The sequence below is a fragment of the Equus asinus genome, chromosome 8 (genome assembly GCF_041296235.1).
Source record: "Equus asinus isolate D_3611 breed Donkey chromosome 8, EquAss-T2T_v2, whole genome shotgun sequence".
Classification (NCBI taxonomy): Eukaryota; Metazoa; Chordata; class Mammalia; order Perissodactyla; family Equidae; genus Equus; species Equus asinus.
Window position 1 is genome coordinate 10,347,141 of NC_091797.1, and position 18,785 is coordinate 10,365,925.

General features: G+C 40.1%; 1 protein-coding gene across 43 annotated transcripts in view; it reads left to right on the forward strand.

The window, feature by feature from the left end:
• The window catches only part of DST (dystonin), a 438,190-nt gene that overhangs the window by 101,258 nt on the left and 318,147 nt on the right, over nucleotides 1–18,785 (forward strand). For 6 of the 43 annotated variants that reach the window (XM_070514672.1, XM_070514674.1, XM_070514675.1 and 3 more), the window contains exon 1: nucleotides 449–1,064. The exons of 32 other annotated variants lie outside the window; for them this stretch is intronic. In XM_070514672.1, the coding sequence (XP_070370773.1) occupies nucleotides 974–1,064 (91 nt within the window). In that variant the 5' untranslated portion in view covers nucleotides 449–973. Of the gene's footprint in view, nucleotides 1–448; nucleotides 1,065–18,785 lie in introns of those variants that run through there. 5 more of the 43 variants (XM_070514670.1, XM_070514667.1, XM_070514669.1 and 2 more) reach the window with 5 other exon arrangements.

An 18,785-nucleotide genomic window follows, 5' to 3' on the forward strand; every position in this document is an offset into this window, starting at 1 on the left:
CCTTCCCGCCCTGCGCCGTCACAGAGTGACCTGAATCATTCTGTGCCATAAGCCGGGTGGAAAAAAGTATTTCCCCCTCTCCTCCCCGCCACACTTTCCCCGGGGAGAGCCGCCGGCCCCTCAGCAAGGGGCTGCGCACGCCGGTGGCCGCGGTCCGCGGCTTTGTTTCCCAGGCACCTGTTGTGGGTCCCAAATAGCAACCTTGCTCTCGGGGATCCGGGGCCCGCCGGCCAGCGTCCGGGGGTGGGCGTGCTTGGCCGCGGGATCAACCGTGGTGGGCCGGCCGGGGGAGGGGGTCCGGGGCACCGCGGCTTTGCCTGGAAGGGCGGGGCCGAGAGGCGCCGGGGTCGGAGCCGCGCCAGCCGGGGCGCTGACCGCCGCGCTCGCCCCCTCCCTTCCGCCCTGCTCCCTCCTCCCTCCCTCTCTCCGGGGGCGCGGGCGAGTGTCTGCGGCGCGGCGGCCAGGAAATGCCGCAGATGCGCCGCGCAGCATCCCGGGCGGAGGCAGCGCGCCCGTCCTCCCGTACCGCCGCCGCCGCCGGGGTCCGGCCCGGAGCAGGCGCCCCGCGCAGGGCCAGGGGGGCGGCCGCGTGGGCCGCAGAGGGTCCCGTCGCCGGCCACCCCCCGCCCGTCCCCGCCCAGCTCCCGGCTCCTCCGCGTGGCGTGGCGCTGCTGGTCGCCGCCCCTGGGCCCGCCGAGATTTGCCGCTGCTGAAACCCGAGCGGGTCTCTGGCTGCCCGGGAGCCGGGCGGCCGGCCCCCAAGGTCCGCCAGGGGGCTTGGGCGTTTCCTCTGCCGGCTCCGGCGCCCGCCGCCCCCTCCGCCGGCTCTACGGCCCGGCGCCACGCTCTCCCCAGCCTGCTGCTCCTTCCGCTTCTCCAGTTCCCAAGGCTGCGTCTTGCTGACTACGATCCTGTCTCCGGGTTCCGAAGGGGAGAGGGGAATTGGCCTGTCATCGCTTAGATCAACTTGGGCATGGCGGGGTACCTCTCCCCAGCCGCTTACCTGTACGTGGAGGAGCAGGAGTACCTCCAGGCCTACGAGGATGTCCTGGAGAGGTACAAAGGTATGTGGTCCCCTGCGCTCAGGCTGCGGGGCTTGGCACGCACCAGCGGGGTGACCGTTACCTTTGCTTAGCCAGAGCCGCCGCTGCTAGGGCTCAAGTAAACAGGTGTCTGGACCAATCTTGGGAATGGACCAGGTCTTTGTGGATGGCATTCAGTACCCGCAACGCAGGGAGGGTGGTGGGGTGGGCGACGATGTGGAGACGCCCTTGGACGGGCGGTAGAGTGGGGGGAAGTGGTTTGGTTTCCAAGAAGCACGTCGTGTTTTCTCTCCCCTGTAAAAGCTCATAAGCACTACGCATAATCATAATTCTTCCTGGGAGGCTGGGTACCGGTGAATTCTCCGAGGGGTTGCTAAGGCACTGCTGCTCTTGCTTGGCCTGGGGTATTGGTTAACCCTATAAAAAAGGTTCTTGGGTTCTTAAATAAATGGACTGACCACTGAGAGCATCGCCAAGCCATTTTTCTTAAAACGATCTTATGTGAAAAAAGTTTATGGTTTGTGACTATACACCCATTTTTATATATCCCAAAAATCATTTGATAGTGTGATAGGTGAAAGACTTGGTCGGTTGTAAATTTAAAGGAGTATATTTTGAGATATTTTTCTGCCTATCCTTTATGCTAGGGAAATTCTATGACAACCTGATAAATATTTATATTCTAGTATTATGTTTACTTTGACTTGATAGTCAAATATAATGTAAGAAAGTACACCTGCTCGTCTTAAAGGATCTTTTTGTCTCTGGAAATTATTCTTCGGTGAGTATAGATGGTCTTCTTACTGTGGCTCCTAAAACACTCCACACCCCAGGGTAGCTCTCAGAGCCTGAATATAGTAATAGTGAGTATAGTGGCCTGTTCCTTAGGTTGGAGTCAAATGGTTTTGCATTTTTTGGATATTTGCTTTGGGTTTAACAAACTCAGTTTCTGTAAATTGAATGGGGATTATATGGTTAAAAATGCATATATTAATAGTTTCCTAGTAGCAAGTAGAAATATAAAATCCTGAACTGAATAATTAAATTTCAAATCTCCTGAAAGCTCAAAATCCATCCACAATTATGTTTTATGTCTTTCTAGGACCTATTTTATTGCTGACATTCTTTTAATCCATGTAGAAACTTGTAAACAGCACAATCAGAATTCCTTTGTGCCAAGACTCTATTGTGTATAATACTGCCACTGAGCAAGTGCAGTGTGATATTTTAGGCTAAAGAGCATTTATAGTATTTGTGTGTATGTGCTTGCAATGTATTCATGTTTATATCCATCTTGCCATTTTGAAATAAGGTTCCTAATCAATTCTCTCCAGAAATTTAAAAATGAGAAATATTGCAATATAGATTAGTAAACCTTATTGAAGACAAACGTCTGTGCTCTTTAAAGTCGGAAAGAAAAAGTCTGAAAGTTCTAAAGTATATAGATTTTATGCTTTTGAAAAAAATTATAGCTGTATGAATTTTTGTCCCATCACGTTTTACCTCAGTGACATGTGGTTGATTCAGGTGTCTTTGAAAACAGACATACCTAATGTGCTGAATTGACTTGTCTTGAAGAAGCAGACATTATTTAAAAGCTTGTCTCTATTTGCCTATGGAAATAAAAGGAAGTTAAAGATCTGCAAGCTATGGCAGTTCTCACTACCCTTCATTTTAATTATAATCTAATGATGAATATTGCGCTTAAACGCACAATTTTTCAAACATATAGTCCAAAATTTCACTGAAAAAATGAGACTCGTTTCCTTTATTTTCTTTGTGGTTTTAAAATGCTTAGGTCATCAATTTGTACTTGGCTTTATAGATGTTCTATGTTTCATTTAGTTTGGGGAAGAAAAGTAAGAGTATTGGGCAGTATATTCCATGAAAAGCTGGAGACCTGGAAAACTCGTTGTTTCCCAATGTGTTTTGAAGCCAGTTCTGATTTCCCATCAGTATCCAATACGATGACTTCACTACAGTGCTTATTATCCTGATGACTTGTTATGGGGGCTGATCTAATCAGAAAAGAATTGTGGGCTTTGAATAGGGAGTGTCAGTTCACTAAACTCTCAAAGTACGGTTGCTCATTTTCTGAAACGAGGCAATGTTCAAAACATTTTACATTCCCATTTGAACTGAAGAGAGGTTATTTTGATTGTGATTTCTGACAAGGTTCCTTGGTTACAGAATGAGTTTGCACTCAGCTAGAGTATTCTCAGGTTGCCAAGTTATCATATGCCCCAGCTGTTGAATAGTGTAAGTGTTGGAGTCAGCTGGAAAAAATTCAAAATCTGTCTGTTGTCAGAAACATAGAATTATAATAATCTATAATGTTAGGAATCATGAGTATTCGACGTAGAGGTTGGGAGTTTTGTTAGGCTTAGTCCTCAGGCAGCCTTGGAAGGACTTCAGACCCAGCTCTGCAGAAAAACAAGAAGAGTGGCAAGTGAAGGAGGCCTAATTATTTATGGCGTGGTCTATTTTTGTGTTTTGCCTTGGTCCTTTACTCCTGAGTGGAAATAGGCAACTGTTTGCGGAATTGGAATAACACAGAAAGAGCTGTTTGCTACAGAGACGTGTACCGTGTTCCGATTCATTTTCTAGTTCTTTTACTTACAAAATATATCCATGGCCAGAATATTCAGGACATCTTATTAAAAAAATACACATTACTTCAGCTCAGGGTGAATAAAGGCATTTATTTACGAATAAAACGTATTTGTCTATTATTCTTTAGGCTAGAAATTGCTCAGGTCAGTGGCTTTCCTTTTGTGTCTATAGTAAATTATCCAGTGTATTTACCCTGTAGTACAAAACATTTTTAGCAGCTTAGCATAAAAGATAAAAATGGTTCCTCTTGTCTTTCTCATCAGTATAGGGAAACTAACCTATATACTCTTATTAGAATTAATTACTATATATTATGATGTTATTAATATTAATTAGCTGTCACTTTATGAAATTCTGCTGTTTGAGTCTGTCTTTGGCAGATTTTGTTTTCTTAACACATTGTTACTTTTTAAAATATGATGAGTGTGAAAATGAGATCATTAATGTGAACCCAACAAATTTTATTCTGTACATTTTAGACAATTAAAAAGGTAAATTATTTTGGTCCAACAAAATGAATATTTTTCCGTTGACCTGGAAATTAATGTTATCCCCAGACAACTGTAAAAAAGATCGCTAAAAACGCCTCTTCCGTCATTTTCTGTTTTTCATGAAAACTTTGAGCAATTGCTTGAGTCCCTTCTCTCATTAGGGCTGTATGATTCTGCCTCTGTGCTTGGTGACAGAAGGAACTGAGAGTTCCTCCAGCTGTAGTTTTCATTTTCATTTCAGTTTTACAGTCTACATAGCTATGTGATTGGTAAAAGTCCTGCCTTTTAACCGTATAAACCAACTCTGGTGCCTGTTGAGTTGAAAATTGGAGTATAGACGTTTCCGGGAATTTCTCCCCTTCATGTAGCATAGCCTTTGATGACCTTGCTCAGTGGTTTTCAGTTGACTTCCAGGATTCTGCAAAAATTTGATTTCAGATTTCATCTGCTCATGGCTTAGTGGTCAGTTGTGTAATAAGTGAACTTTGTGCTGCATCATGATAATGTTATCTTGTAGCTGGTGATAACAGTATTAGTCTGGGCTTTTTCTTTTCTTTAAAGAATGAAATAGGCTTAATCTGGTAATGGATGTCAGTTAAGATTGTGTTTGGCTGTTTGTAACAGAAAACAGAGGATAGTGCTTAACCAAAAAAATCTTTCCCTTTTCTTAGGTTCCGAGAGGCCCAAGTTAGGCAGGCTAGGACTGTAGGGCACCTCTATTTGCCAGTAGGACCCAGACTCCTATATTTCTCCTTAGCCACTTGTAGTGTATCATGTAGTGGTTCTGTTGTCACAAGATGGCCGCTCCTCTTCAAGCCCTTGTGTCTCAGTTCCAGATGGGAATAAGGGGAAGTGTAAGGACAGAGGACAAAAGATGCAAACTGGTTGATTCAGCCTCCTTTTAAAGAACTTTTTTAGAAGCCCACTTAGCAACTTTAACTTGTCTCTCATTGGCCAGAACTGTTACGGGGCCATTGCTGTCTGCAAGGCAGACCAGTAAAATACAGATTTTTAAACTGGCCCTGTTTAGTGCCCCAAACAAAATTGAAGTTCTGTTGGTAAAGAATAAGGAAAGAATAGATATTGGGTTTGCAGCCAGCAGCGTCTGGCACGTGGAGGGTGAAGTGTCTGTCCTGAAATTGGAAACTTAAAGTTTGGACACACGTTAACAACCATAACATAATATATTTGACTGCGCTACAGTTCGAGAGAAGATCTGAGCGCTCCATTGAAGTCCCAGAGGATTTTCAAAATGACACAATTGAATGTTTTATAATGTTACAACATGGATGTGGAAAGTAATTTCTACCAGATAATTAGGATTTAAATTGGCCGGAGAACATTGCCTGACACCATAAGGACACGCATCAGTTCAGGAATGAAGCAGTTGTTGGATATTGTTAGTGAATTGGACTTTGAACCCCAAGTATCAGACCGATGCTCCTTTAGTTTCTTTTGTTCTGACTTCACTTGATAACGTTTATGGCAATGTTTATTTAGTCAAGGACTTTTAAAAAAGCTTTTAAAAACATTATTTGAGCAATTTGGAGGTTGCTTATTTTCTGACTCAGTGATGATTTTAGATAATAGTTGACATATAAGGAGAGGTGGTGAGAACAATTTCTCGTCTTACTGTTATTCTGTAGCCAGGCAAAGAAGCATCTGTGTTTCTGCCTTTGGGTCCTGTGTACCCAGGAGCCTGGCTCCGTGGGGAGCTGGAGTGTTTGACCAAAGCGTCTTCATGGAATTGGAGATTGTAAAAACATCTGAAGCTATGGAGATGACAAAAAGATGGAGAATCTAGGCTGTCATGTGTTCTTTTCCGTTTTAGTTCCATGACTGAGTATAAAAATTTATAAAATTCACCGAGATTATCTGGCTCTGTAAGTGTGATGAATGGAGTGAGAAGATTTGTAGTTGATAATGTTTAGTGTTTCATATTAATTAAAAAGAAACTCAGATGCTTCGGTTATATGGGACTCTTCCATCTATAACGGGTTTTGAAGAATGACTTCCATGTCTGTTTTTCAGCTCTTAGTAATTTAGGGATCACATTTGACCTACTACTTGCAAAGAGGGATTTCGGGTGGCTGACTTGAAGTATATCATAGTTTCTGTAAGTGATCACATAAGCTTTTGTTTATTTATTTTTTGGTCTATCCCTTTAATGCAATTGTATTTGCTATTGTTTTCCACCCTACTTTCATCTCTCTCAGAAGAGGAAGCAAATAATTCTGCTTGGGTTGGGTGTCGGGGAAACCTTCCTACTTAGGATCAAATGGGATTTAACCTGTGAGAAGGTGAAGGTACCAGGGAGGAAAACTCGAAGAGGAGAGGCTGGCACGACTATTCCATTTCACTAACAAAACCACAGAATCCCTTTTGAATGTTGGGCTAAACTGCACGGTAGGTTTTAGGGATGGGATTGGGTAGAGGCTATAGAAGATGGAAATGGGTGAATATGGAGAGTTACGTTGGACCAGATTGAAAAAGAACCTTGAATGCTACACACAGGGCCAAGTCTGGGCTTTATTCTGTAGGCAGGCAGGGGAACCCTGATGGTCTTCAGCAAGATGTTACCAATGAGATATGGTTTAGAGAGAGAACTCTGGTACCAATGTGGAGGACTGAGCAGAAAGGAGGATCCAGGAAGCAGGAAGGCAGGTTAGAGTCCCCTGCAAAATTATGATGGTTGGAATGGAAGGCCGATTCAAGAGAAATGTCATCGACTGACAGGATGGCTGACTGGTTGGTTCTGTATGTGGGGACAGGAAGAGGTGTAACAAGTTCCATTGTTGGAGTTATATTTGAAGAAGCCTGGAGTGTGTTCTTTTTAATTTGTGAAAAAAATTTGTACTATGTGCTCATTAGAAATATGTTTTTGAAACAAATTTTTAGTATTAATCATTATTAGACCTTCCTTGGTAGTGAAATGGTGTGAATGCTGTCTTGCTTGACTTTGGAAATACAGCAACCAGTTTGACCTAGAAAACTGGAATGTTGTGTTTAATGTAGGGCCCTTTAAGTAATGCCTCATCAGTCTTCTTGTTGGGAATCCTCTGAGCATGATTTGTAGTATCTTACAGCGTTGCATCTGTCTTCTGTAAGCAAATAAAATTATTGGTTTCAGATCCTTTTTAGAAGTAGCTATAAATGATTAAAAAACAAATCTTGCGATATATTTTAGCAATTTATTTATTTGGTTTTATTTCCAAAAGCCTCTTAATCATTTTTTTTTTCCTACCTACACTTCAGGAGATTTGTAGAGTCAGTTTTGTTTGGTATATAAGAGGCAATGGTTTATAGGATCATTTAATATAAGTTCTGCACCATCCTTGAATTAGTGTGTTAAGCCTTTAATTTTTAACTTAAAATAGTAAAAAGTAATAGCTACCATTTATATGTCTGTCTACTTATATGCCAGGCACAGTGCTGGGTATTGCAAATGAATTACATATATGTCATTTTTAATTCTCATAACTCTTTATCTTGGCTAAACTCCTGCCATTTTACCAATATGGAAGTTCAGGCAGAGAGAAGTTAATTTTCCTGAAATCATAGAGCTATAAGTGGTAGCAGTGACATTTGAACAGCAGTGTATATTTGACAAACTTTTGAGTTTCATTACATTGACTGGGAAATGTTGCAGAAATAGTTTTTATGAGAATGTTTTATTAGGATTATGATTTTGATTAATACTAGAACATTCTGAAATGTGTTAAATGGGTGCATGAAATCAAAATTAATAGTTTAAAAATTCACAGTGCTTTGTTTCAATTGAAATATTAAGTAGATGTTGGAGCTTGAACTGTTGTATCTTCACTGGATTATAAATTCTAATGATTAGATATCCATGAAAGGAAAATAAAATATATGAGCATTTCCAGTGTGTATTGAGGTTGAGGAGATTTTGAAAAGAATTAAGTTCTGTAAATGTCACCAGTGAATGTGGCTGCTTTGATAGCTGCCTGAAATGTTTCCTGGAAAAAATCGTCAAAGGGAGCGGACAAAGTCCTGATTTTTCTCTAGTGGGTGAAAATATTTCCCAGTGAATCCTGGTATTAAAGACATTATACAAAGATACTGTTGTCCCAGTGAATTAAAAAATGCCCCTATATTCACTGTTACAGTCCTCCATGCTGGCCATGCCACTGTGACAATGTGTATTCTTGATTTTTGGCGTGACGCGATAGTACTTGGTGGCTTATTTTATCCTACCTTTATTAACCCAGTGAAGTAGATGTGGCAGGTGTACCTCACGAGGTTCACAGAGGTGGGATAAAATAAGGCATGTGAAGTATTTGGGGCCGTAGAGGTTACATAGACAGTCGGTGAATGAGATGGACCTAAGGACTTAAGTGTCTGGCTCCTCCTAGGCCAGAAGCGTTTTTTTTTTTTTTTAAATAATAGAATACTTTTTAGAGCAATTTTAGGTTTACGGAAAAAATTGGGCACAATGTACAGAGAGTTCTCATAGACTCCCTCCGCCCCCCCGTTTCCCCTTTTGGTGCCTTGCGTTGGTGTGGTATGTTTGTTATAATTGATGAACCAATACTGGTACATTATTATTAACTAAGATCCATAGTTGATATTCGGGTTCACCATGTTGTGCAGTTCTGTGGGACCTGACAGATGTTTATCGTATGTCTCCCATTAGAGTATCATACAGAATAGTTGCACTGCCCAGAAAATCCTCTGTGTTCTACCTGTCCATCCTCTCGCACCCCTAAACCTCTGGCAACCACTGATCCTTTTATTGTCTCCATAGTTTTGCCTTTTCCAGAACGTGACATAGTTGAAATCATACAGTATGCAGCCCTCTCAGACTCGCTTTCACTTAGTTAAGTGCGTTTAAGTTTCCTCCATGTGTCTTCATGGTATGGCTCATTTCTCTTTATTGCTGAGTAATATTCCATTGTCTGGATGTATCAGTTTATCCGGTCACCTATTGAAGGACATCTTGGTTGCTTTCAACTTTTGTCAATTATGAATAAAGCCGCTATAAACACTTGGGTGCAGGTTTTTGTGTAGACATAACTTTCCAACTTATTTGGGTAAACACCTAGGAGTGTGACTCCTGGGTCATATGGTAAGGGTGCGTTTATCTTGTGATAAACTGCTAAACTATCTTCCAAGTGGCTGTCCCATTTTTCATTTCCAACAGCAATGAATGAGAGTTCCTGTTGCTCCACATCCTCACCAGCATTTGGTGTTGTCAGTGTTTTGGATTTTAGCCATTCTGATAGGTGTGTAGTGGTATTGAATTGTTTTAATTTGGAATTCCCTGATGACATATGATGTGAAACATCCTTTCATATGCTTATTTGCCATCTTTATATCTCCTTTGGTGAGGTGTCTGTTCAGATCTTTCCATTTTTTAATTGGATTGTTTTCTTACTGTTGAGTTTTAAGAGTTCTTTGTGTATGTTAGATAACAGTCCTTTATCACGTGCATGTTTTGCAGATGGTTAGTAGCCTTTTTATACCGTTAGCTCCTTTTGACACTTTTGAACCATTGCATATTATAGTTATTATTTAGATCAATCAGGCCCTGATTATTCCCTTTCATATGGTCATGTTGTTGTTAGGTACTGTTTTACTTTGGGTACATGCATCGTCTGTTGCACATACTCCATGGAATCGCACGGGTGGCTTGGAGGTCAGCAATCTGACAGTTTGTTTAGTACATCTCCATATGCTGCTGCTGCTGCTGCGAATCAGGTCTCCAGTGAGTTGGCAGCTCTGATGCTTTATAACACTTGAGTCTAAAATTAGTTGAACTGTTCTATTTTAAGGAGAGACTGAAATTAGTAGTCCCTGTCCTGCAAAACATGTGAAAGTTCAACTCTTAGGATATTGAATTACTTCTTTTAAAATGAGTCAGAAGTAGGGTTAGGTAGAAGGTAGTTTATTTTAATTTTTTAGGGAGTTTTTGTTCTGGTGATTTGATTGCAACCTGGGTATAATACTGTATGCGTTATCACGTCTAAGAACCCAGAGTTTTACTCTTGCCCCTTGGAGTGAAGACAGCGCTTTATGTAAATGATCACGTTTGAACTTTAAAACCATGTGAGTTAAGAGGTTGAGCAAAATTCCTTGATTTTTGTATATTTTAGAAGAGCCACCACCTGCGAATACTTAGGAACGCTGGAGCACCGTGACTGCCTTTGCTAGGAGTAAGACTGAATGATTAAAGGAGGATTTGTTGTTCATTTTGTGATCTTTGTGATAACTTTACATAATAGAAACTGGAGAATGCTGAAAATACTTGGTAGATAAAAAGCTGAGTGATTGAAAATCAGAGTTTGATTTTGCATAGATAGTATGAATTTTATAATCTCTTTAAGTGAGGGCTTATGGTTATGAAGGTCTTTGCAGTGTTATTTGAACGTGTCCTTCAAGCACTTCCAGAAGCCATAACAACATAGCTACTATAGATAATTTGTAGTCTTTATACTTTTTCTTTGAAAAATTTTCTAGGGTTCAAAGAAAGATTGAAGCATTCTAAGTTACAGAAAGCAAAGTGCAAGAATACTTTAGTATTTCTTGTAGGTAAAACAGATATACTTAATATCTATGCTTTTCCATTTAGAAAACTATAGAAATTTTAATATGTGCTTCAGTAGAACAAAAGTGATAAAATAAACAGGAGGAAATACTTTTATAATTAGAATTTCTTTGAAAACATTTAAGCAGCATTGTTCCCAACCTCGTATTTTTCATATTTCTAGTCAGAAATTAATTGATTACATGCTTCAGGTGAACAAACTACCATGTAATGTAGACTCTCTCCCAGCCTCCGTCACATTTTGTATTCAGAATTTCCTTAGAAAAACCAGGAAGAGATGAAGCACTTGAGGCCAGGAGACAGTGACCTTCACCAAATAGGAAGATGTGATTTACTTTGAAATATTTATTGATGCTATGCTTAAAAAATGTGCAAAGGAGCCAGACCTGAGGAAGGAAGAGGAACACAGGGCTGCAGGGCTGTGTGCTCCCAAAGAGAAAACTTGTGAGGGAGGGGGACCAGCCCCACCCGTTGTGAGTGCTACAAGAGAGGAGTGATCTGGGCATCTGAGAGTTTCACAAGCAGGGTTGGCATTTGAGGGAAGGCCTCTCAGTGGGGGGAGAAGGCTTTCTGCTGGTGTTGTGGCGTGCGTGGTGTGGGCAGAGGGTTTTCTTGTTCTTACCATTTCATCTGGACAGTCTGACCTTGCATTTCGTTGCATTGTAGGAAAAGCGTTCTGATAATGATTTAATCAACACTTTAATGTAAACTGGACAGATTTTTTTATAGGTAATCAATGTTGGGTTGAAAATTTTATCTTCCATTTTTAAGAACTCAGCTAATGCCATAAATTGATGATCAAATCTGTGGATTTAGTAGTGAGAAATAACTTTTGGGTGTGATTCGGCAACGTAAAGATTGAATGAGACACTCTTAACATGGTGTAGGCCACTCTGAATTAAATTTGATGATCATCATAATTATAGCACCATATGTATGTATCATATTTTACATATATAATACAATGGGATTCTTGTAACGACTCTCTGAGACAAGTAACATGAGAGCCAGTGCCCTTGTTTCATAGCCAAGAAAACCAGGTTCCCATGATTGCATTGACTCGGCAGCTGACTGGAGACTAGAATCCTGGTGTTCTGACAGCCAGTCTGGAGAGAACTCTACTATAGATAATTGTGGCCCATCTTTATGTGCATTCAAATATACACTAATATATTATTAAGTACAGATTACAAGTAATATATGTGATAAGAAGTGAATAGTTTCAGTTTAAGTAAATAGTCAACGAATATGGTTCTGGAATTATTGGTAGAGGTCCATATTTAGGAGAGAAGTATGGTTTACTTTTTGTTTAATGTGGTTTGGGCTATTCATAATCCATAAACTTCAGTGAAAAATTCTCTTGCTGGCTGTTGAGGATTTAGTTACTTGAGGGAAAAACCCCATTATCTTTTATTTCCATTGTTAACTAAAGCAGCTCTTAAAATTATAGGTTTTATATTTAGACAGGAAAACTATCCCATTGACTAAAGATGTAATTTTGGTATTACTCAGTGGAAAGGGAGGAACTGTGTAAGTACTTGGGAGCATGCAGAAGAAGAATCTATGACACAAACTCGCTAGCATTTTGGAAAATAAAGAAATGTACAAAATATAAATAAAAAATAATCTGTAGTTTTGTTATCCAAATATACTAATTAATGTTCCAACGTATTTTCTCTTTGTTTTCTCTTTCTCATTTTTCCTTAATACGTAACATTTAAAAACTCAGACCACTGTTGATAAAGTTTTGTATCCTGCTTATTCACTTAATATATCACAGCATTTTCAAATGCTATAAACTATTATTTCAGAACATTTTTAATGACTAATGCATGTATTCTGTTAGGAAGTGGTGATAATTAATGTCATGAAACCATTTAAGCAATTTTGTATCTTGATGGGTTTTGGCTAGTATTATTACATTGGTATCTCTCTATTTAATTACAAACTTCAGAAATATAAGTTTTCAAGATAAGAAAGAAATCATATGGATCATATAAGCCAGTTACTAAGATACTGCCTAATTCATGATTGAGTAGATTCTTGAGTTATATGTCCAATTAAAAAGTTCTGATCACTCTGAATTCTTGAAATTTAGCAATAAAGGAAGCAATGACTAATAATCAGGAAATCTGGTTTCCGTTCCTGGCTCTTATGCTGACTAGCTAGTCTTGGATGGGCTTAGAAATTGAAATGAATGATTGCCAAAGTTCCTAATCATCCTATAATGCTTGCCTTAATTCATCATTTATTCCACTAGAACACATTTATTGAGTGTTTCTTGTGTGTCAGCAAGTATGTTAGATCCTTAGGGTGGTAGACATAAGAAAGTTAGTGATCTTTTAAGTTTTCTGTTGAGTTGTGAACTTATCACTTTATACCAATATGATCTGTCCAGTTATCCTTGACATCACTTTCTGACATACTGTTTATGGCATCCACCTCATTTTTAATTTTGGAAACGATCACTATATTTGTGGTTTTAATTTTTTTCCAAAACTATTATTGATTCCTTTTGAAAAGCTTTTAAAAATGCCTTCGGGGCTTTTGATACGGGTTGAAATCATTGATTCCTTTTGTATTTCCTTACTTGGGCTAGTCTTCGAGACTGTATTATTTATTAATGGCACTGAATTCAGCTGTACTTTGGAGAGTTAGATTTATCTGGAACACTGACTGAAGAAGAACTTTGGAAGAAATTCATAGTTTTAAAAGTTTTCCACTCTCATCACAGCATTAATGATATGGAAACTTGGTACCTTTGAGTGTGTGCAAATGACCTCTTTTTGGAAGTTTTTGAAGTGTTACCTGTCTTATCACTGTGTGTTTTTCTTGCCTGTCTAGGTGTGTGTTTCCTTTGCCTTTGGTTCAATGATGACCGTATACAACTCGAGAGAATGGCTGCATGTTGGTCCCTCTGAGCCTCCTTCTTGCGTCTCCGGTTAATGGAAGATTTCTTTGGCGGTACTTTGAATGCTTCACTGTATCAATGAATGTGAACAGACATTCCTGAGTGGCCGTTCTTTGGGTCTGAGGTGGAGCAGTAGCTTCAGGACTAGGGAGTGTGGTCTTTGGTTTCGAAGGGGTTTCGTTCTGGGGGATTGCTTAAGCTGTTGCCATTTGTTTTTCCCTTTGTGCCGCTCTGGGATAGTTCTGCGTCTGACCCTGGTTCTGCTCTCCTCCTGCCCATCTTGGAGAATTACCATCGCTATGGTTGATGCAGGGAAAAGACAGAAACATTGAGTGTGCTGATTGCCAGTCCTTTGATTTTATACTTGAGAAAACTGAAGTCCAGAGAAGTGGGGCAGCAGAGGGAAAAAGCGAGATCTAAGCTGAGGTCTCTTGATTTATGGTTCTCCACATTGCTTAGTCTCCTTTCTTACTTGCTGGTAGATAGAAAGGGTGCTTTAATTGGCTGTATCTAAGACACTTAATGAAAAAGGACGGCTTACTAGAGAATTAGTAAGAAAAATAATAGAGAAGAAATGAGTGGAAAAAGTGAAGCGATGGCAGAGGCAGCAGTAGTGATGGCAGCATGATCTAGACATGCAATGAGAGGAATGCTGAGTTTTCAGTGTTTTGTTTGATCTTTATGTATTTTAGGGACCAGCATTATGTCAGTGATGATAAATTGCGTGCCCCAGGCTCATCAGTGTTCTGGGGCCTTAAGAGATAGATTAGGCTTGATATCAGTTGGAATTAGAACATGCAGTGAAAATACTCTTCCACCTCGGAAGCTTCAGTGATGGTTTAGTGGCAGCTTTGCATCAGTGTGTGGATATCCGGCTGCTTCCTAGTTAAGTACAAGATGCGGGCTCCAGGCAGGCAGATCCGGGCCGCTGACCACCTCCATAGTTCACCCCTTCCCTTGGCCTACGTTCTGAGGATCTGCTGGAATCTGGAGCCTTCCTTTCTGCTGTGGATTGGGACTGAGTAGAGGAGGATATGATGCTGTATGACCTCAATTCTAACACCCTAGGAGAGCAGAAGCGGCGGCGGTGGAAGGGATGGAAAGTCTGGATCGGCTCACACCTCAGTCGGGCATATGGTATGTGTGCAGGGTGGGGGCGGGGGCTGCAGAGAAGGAAAGGGCACAGAAAAGAGGGGAGGGAGCTTATCTCTTGGTATTTCTCGGAAGTTGACACATAGAGGTTTTTAGGTGAATGGTGGCCTGACTCCACTCTTCATTTTTTGGGTCTCCATACATACATTGTAACTAGCCCCCCAACCCCCAACTCAGCTGTGTTTCTTCTGGCTGTCCAGCCTCCTCAGTTCCCCTGTGATAGCAGCAGGCAAGTCTGTGGTTGGGAAGGATGCGATTTGGAAAGTGTTTCCAAGAAGGACATGCTTGCTGTATGTATTTATTAAACTTTTCTTATAGCTCCAAAGTTACATATTTTTATTATTATTCTAGCTTGACAACAAAATGTCAATGTATATTGTACACCAATGATGATGTTGTTTTTCCATTTTTGTAAATTAAAAATATAGCTTTGCATTAGCCTGGATTATCTAACCTTCATTTAAACTTGATTTTTAAGAGAAAATGTGTTATAAGTTGGTCGTCTGGAACTCACAAGTAGATTTCTGTGGCATAGCCCACTGGTTAATTGAAGATAGCTGGCAGATTTTTGACAGTGGGCAAGTCTGCAGAGAAATTTAAATGATTTTGGAAAGTAGAAATAATATTTTTTTAAGTTAGTAACCACTTTTATTCTTATCATCTTCCAAAAGTGTTTAGTATAACATCCAGGACTGGCAAGAATGTGGGGAAACAGTACTCTCATGGGTTGCTTGTGACATATGGTTTGTTACCATCTTTAGGGAAAGGAGGCTGCTGCTGAAGGCACATATACTCTTTGACACAAAATTTCAGAATCTTTTCTACAGGTAGAATTATTATATTTATTGTCATTGTTTATAATAGCAAAATTCTGGAAGTAACCTGAATGACTGTCAGATGGGGATAGTTAATACATTTTGATATTTCCATACCTTGGAATGTTAAGCAACTAATAAAAAATATGAGTTAGATCTCTAAGTATTGACCTATAACATTTCCCCAATATATTGTTAAAGAAAATTAAAGGGCAGAGGACTAATGTGTATGGCATTTTTATGAAAAAAGAAAAAATTCTGTGTTGAAATATAGGGAGAGGTATGAAAGATAGAATCAGACTGTTAGTAGTGGTTAACTCCGGGGGGTGAGATTTTTTTTTCCCCAATCTCTATATTTGACATTTTAAAAAAGTGTCTTTTCCTTCTGTAATAAAGATAAATGCCACCACAAATAAAGTAGGAAGTTTAAAAGAAGAAAATTGTTAAATATTTGCGTGTGTATGATGAAACAGTGCTGGTTTTTGAGAAGTGCTGCTTTCGTGTGATTCTGATGGGTGTAATTTATAAGCAAGTTGTGTGTATTAAGTGACATTGACCTAATAAACCGTCTGGCACTTTCATAAACAATTGACAGACTTATGGCTTGTGTGGTGGTTTGTGGCTGAGGTGGTTCATTGTGACCTCAGCTATCATTTTCAGCATCTGATTTGATCATCCACACACTGGCTGTCTTTTTAGGCACAGTCCAGTGGGGCGAAAAGGCACTGGCTTGAATAGGTCAGATGAACGTGATAATGGTTTCAAAGGAGTGCCACCCCGGCCGGAGTTCCAGTGAATTTTATTTCTTATCTGACTTAAGTTTTTCATATATTTATTTAAAGGATTACATAAAAACTTATTGGGTGCCCATGACGTACATACAGATGAAAAAGATGTTATTACTTTCCTTCAGGAGATCTCAGTCTGTTGGGGAAAACCAGCAATGTGAATTATGGGACAAGTAAGGTGCTGTACATTCAGTATGAATAAAATACCCTATGAGTAACTTGCATACAGCTTTCACATGGTGAGGCCAGTGTGTCCTGTGTCCCTTCCCTTGTTTTATATCCTGGACAAGTAGGAATGAAGAACTTATAGTACAGCCCTATTATAGTACAACTTCTTTTTCTGTGGATTGGAATATGAAGTGATCCCAGGATTATGAGAAAGTACCTAATAACTTAGTGATGATATGGAATTACAGTAGGGAGATTAAGGAAAACAGATTGCACATTTGTTTATAGGATCATCAGATAAGAGAATATTAGTTACTTTTGAAGTTTGCAAAACTAAGTTGGGAAACTATAGAACAATTTTTTTATTTAAGTCTTTTTAATTTTTCCAGTGCTTATTATGGTACTTGGCATATTGTAGGTGTTCAATAATTACTTTGTTTTTAAATAGTTGAAGGAATGAATTTCTACTGAGGGTTTTGGACTTTAAGATTTTCTGAATTCAGTTTCTTAACCGTGCTAACCAGAGTTATCACTGTCTTCAGGTTCACTAATGTTTTCTTTTGCAGTGTCTAATCTGGTGTTAATTCCATCCAGTGTATTTTTCATCTCTAGAAGTTCAGTTTGGGTCTTTTAAAAAATTTCTTCTGTATCTCCTGTGTCTCTTCTTAAGATGCTCATGCCTTCCTCTATCTTGTGAATATATGGAGTATATTAATAATAGCTCTTTTAATATCTTTGTCTACTACTTCTATTATCTGTGTCATTTCTGGCTCTGTTCCTTGATTACTTTTTCTCCTCATTATGGGTTGTATCTTCCAGCTTCATTACATGCTTGGTAATTTTTTATGTAGATGCTGGATATTGTTAATTTTATTTAGTTGGGTGCTGAATTTTTTTTAATGTGTTCCTGTAAGTGTTTTTGAGTTTCCTTTTGTAATGCAGTTAAGTACTTAGACTAGCTTGGTTCTTTGAAGCTTTGCTTTTTAAGCTTTGTTAGGGAGGACCAGAGCAGGCTTTAGTGTGGGGCTAAATTTTCCCTACTGCTGAAGCAATACCCTTTTGTGTTCTGCCCACTCCTTTCTGGTGGTTCTTTACCTGGCTTCTGGTGGTTTCCTTACACATGATGTTCACTGTGCTCAGATAAAGATACAACCTCTTGCAGATCGCTCAAGTTTGCTCTTTTGCCATTCTTTCTGGTTCTGTGCCCTGGAAATTCCCGTGTCTTGGCCTCCTCAGATTAACTCTGTCTCCTCAGCTGAGGGAGCCTGCCAGCCCTTCCCTCGCCCCCTCCCTATCCACATCTCCTCCTCCCCAGCCCCACCGTAGCCTGTAAATGCTCCACGCGGTAAGCTGGGGTGATAATAGGGCTCACCTTGTTTGTTTCTCTTTTCTCAGAGATCATTATCATGTATTCTCTCCATTGTCTAGTGTCCAAAAACTGGTTTCATGAATTTTGTCTTTCTTTTTAGAGAAAAAAATGGTCATGCTTGGGGCTGGCCCCGTGGCCGAGTGGTTAAGTTCGTGCACTCCGCTGCAGGCGGCCGAGTGTTTCGTTGGTTCGAATCCTGGGCGCGGACATGGCATTGCTCATCAAACCACGCTGAGGCAGCGTCCCACATGCCACAACTAAAAGGACCCACGACAAAGAATATACAACTATGTACCAGGGGGCCTTGGGGAGAAAAAGGAAAAAAATAAAATCTTAAAAAAAAAAAAAATTGGTCATGCAAAGTGGAAGAGGAAATCCAGTCTTGTTACTCCATCATTCCCAGTGGTGGAAGGTCCTCCTTTTCTTTCTAAATGAGGCTTATGCACATATAAACTTTGCATTAATTTTCTTGTATTATAATTAGGTAGACTGTAGAAGTGTTGTAGTCTTATAATCCTCAAAGTCCTTAATATACAGTTTATCGACATGTTTATTAAGTTCTTTCTTTCTTTCTTTCTTTTTTTTTTTGGTGAGGAAGACTGGCCTTGAGCTAACATCTGTTGCCAATCTTCCTCTTTTTGCTCGAGGAAGATTGTCGCTGAGCTCACCTGTCTGCCAGTCTTCCTCTGTTTTGTATGTGGGCTGCTGCCACAGCGTAGCTTGACAAGCGGTGCTAGGTCTGCGTCCGGGATCCAAACCTGTGACGCTGGGCCAGCAAAGCAGAGTGTGCGTTAAATTCTTTCTTTTTGTTGGGAGCCTTGGACTCAGTTTGGTGAAAGTATGGAAAGGAAAAAAGTATGGTCCTAG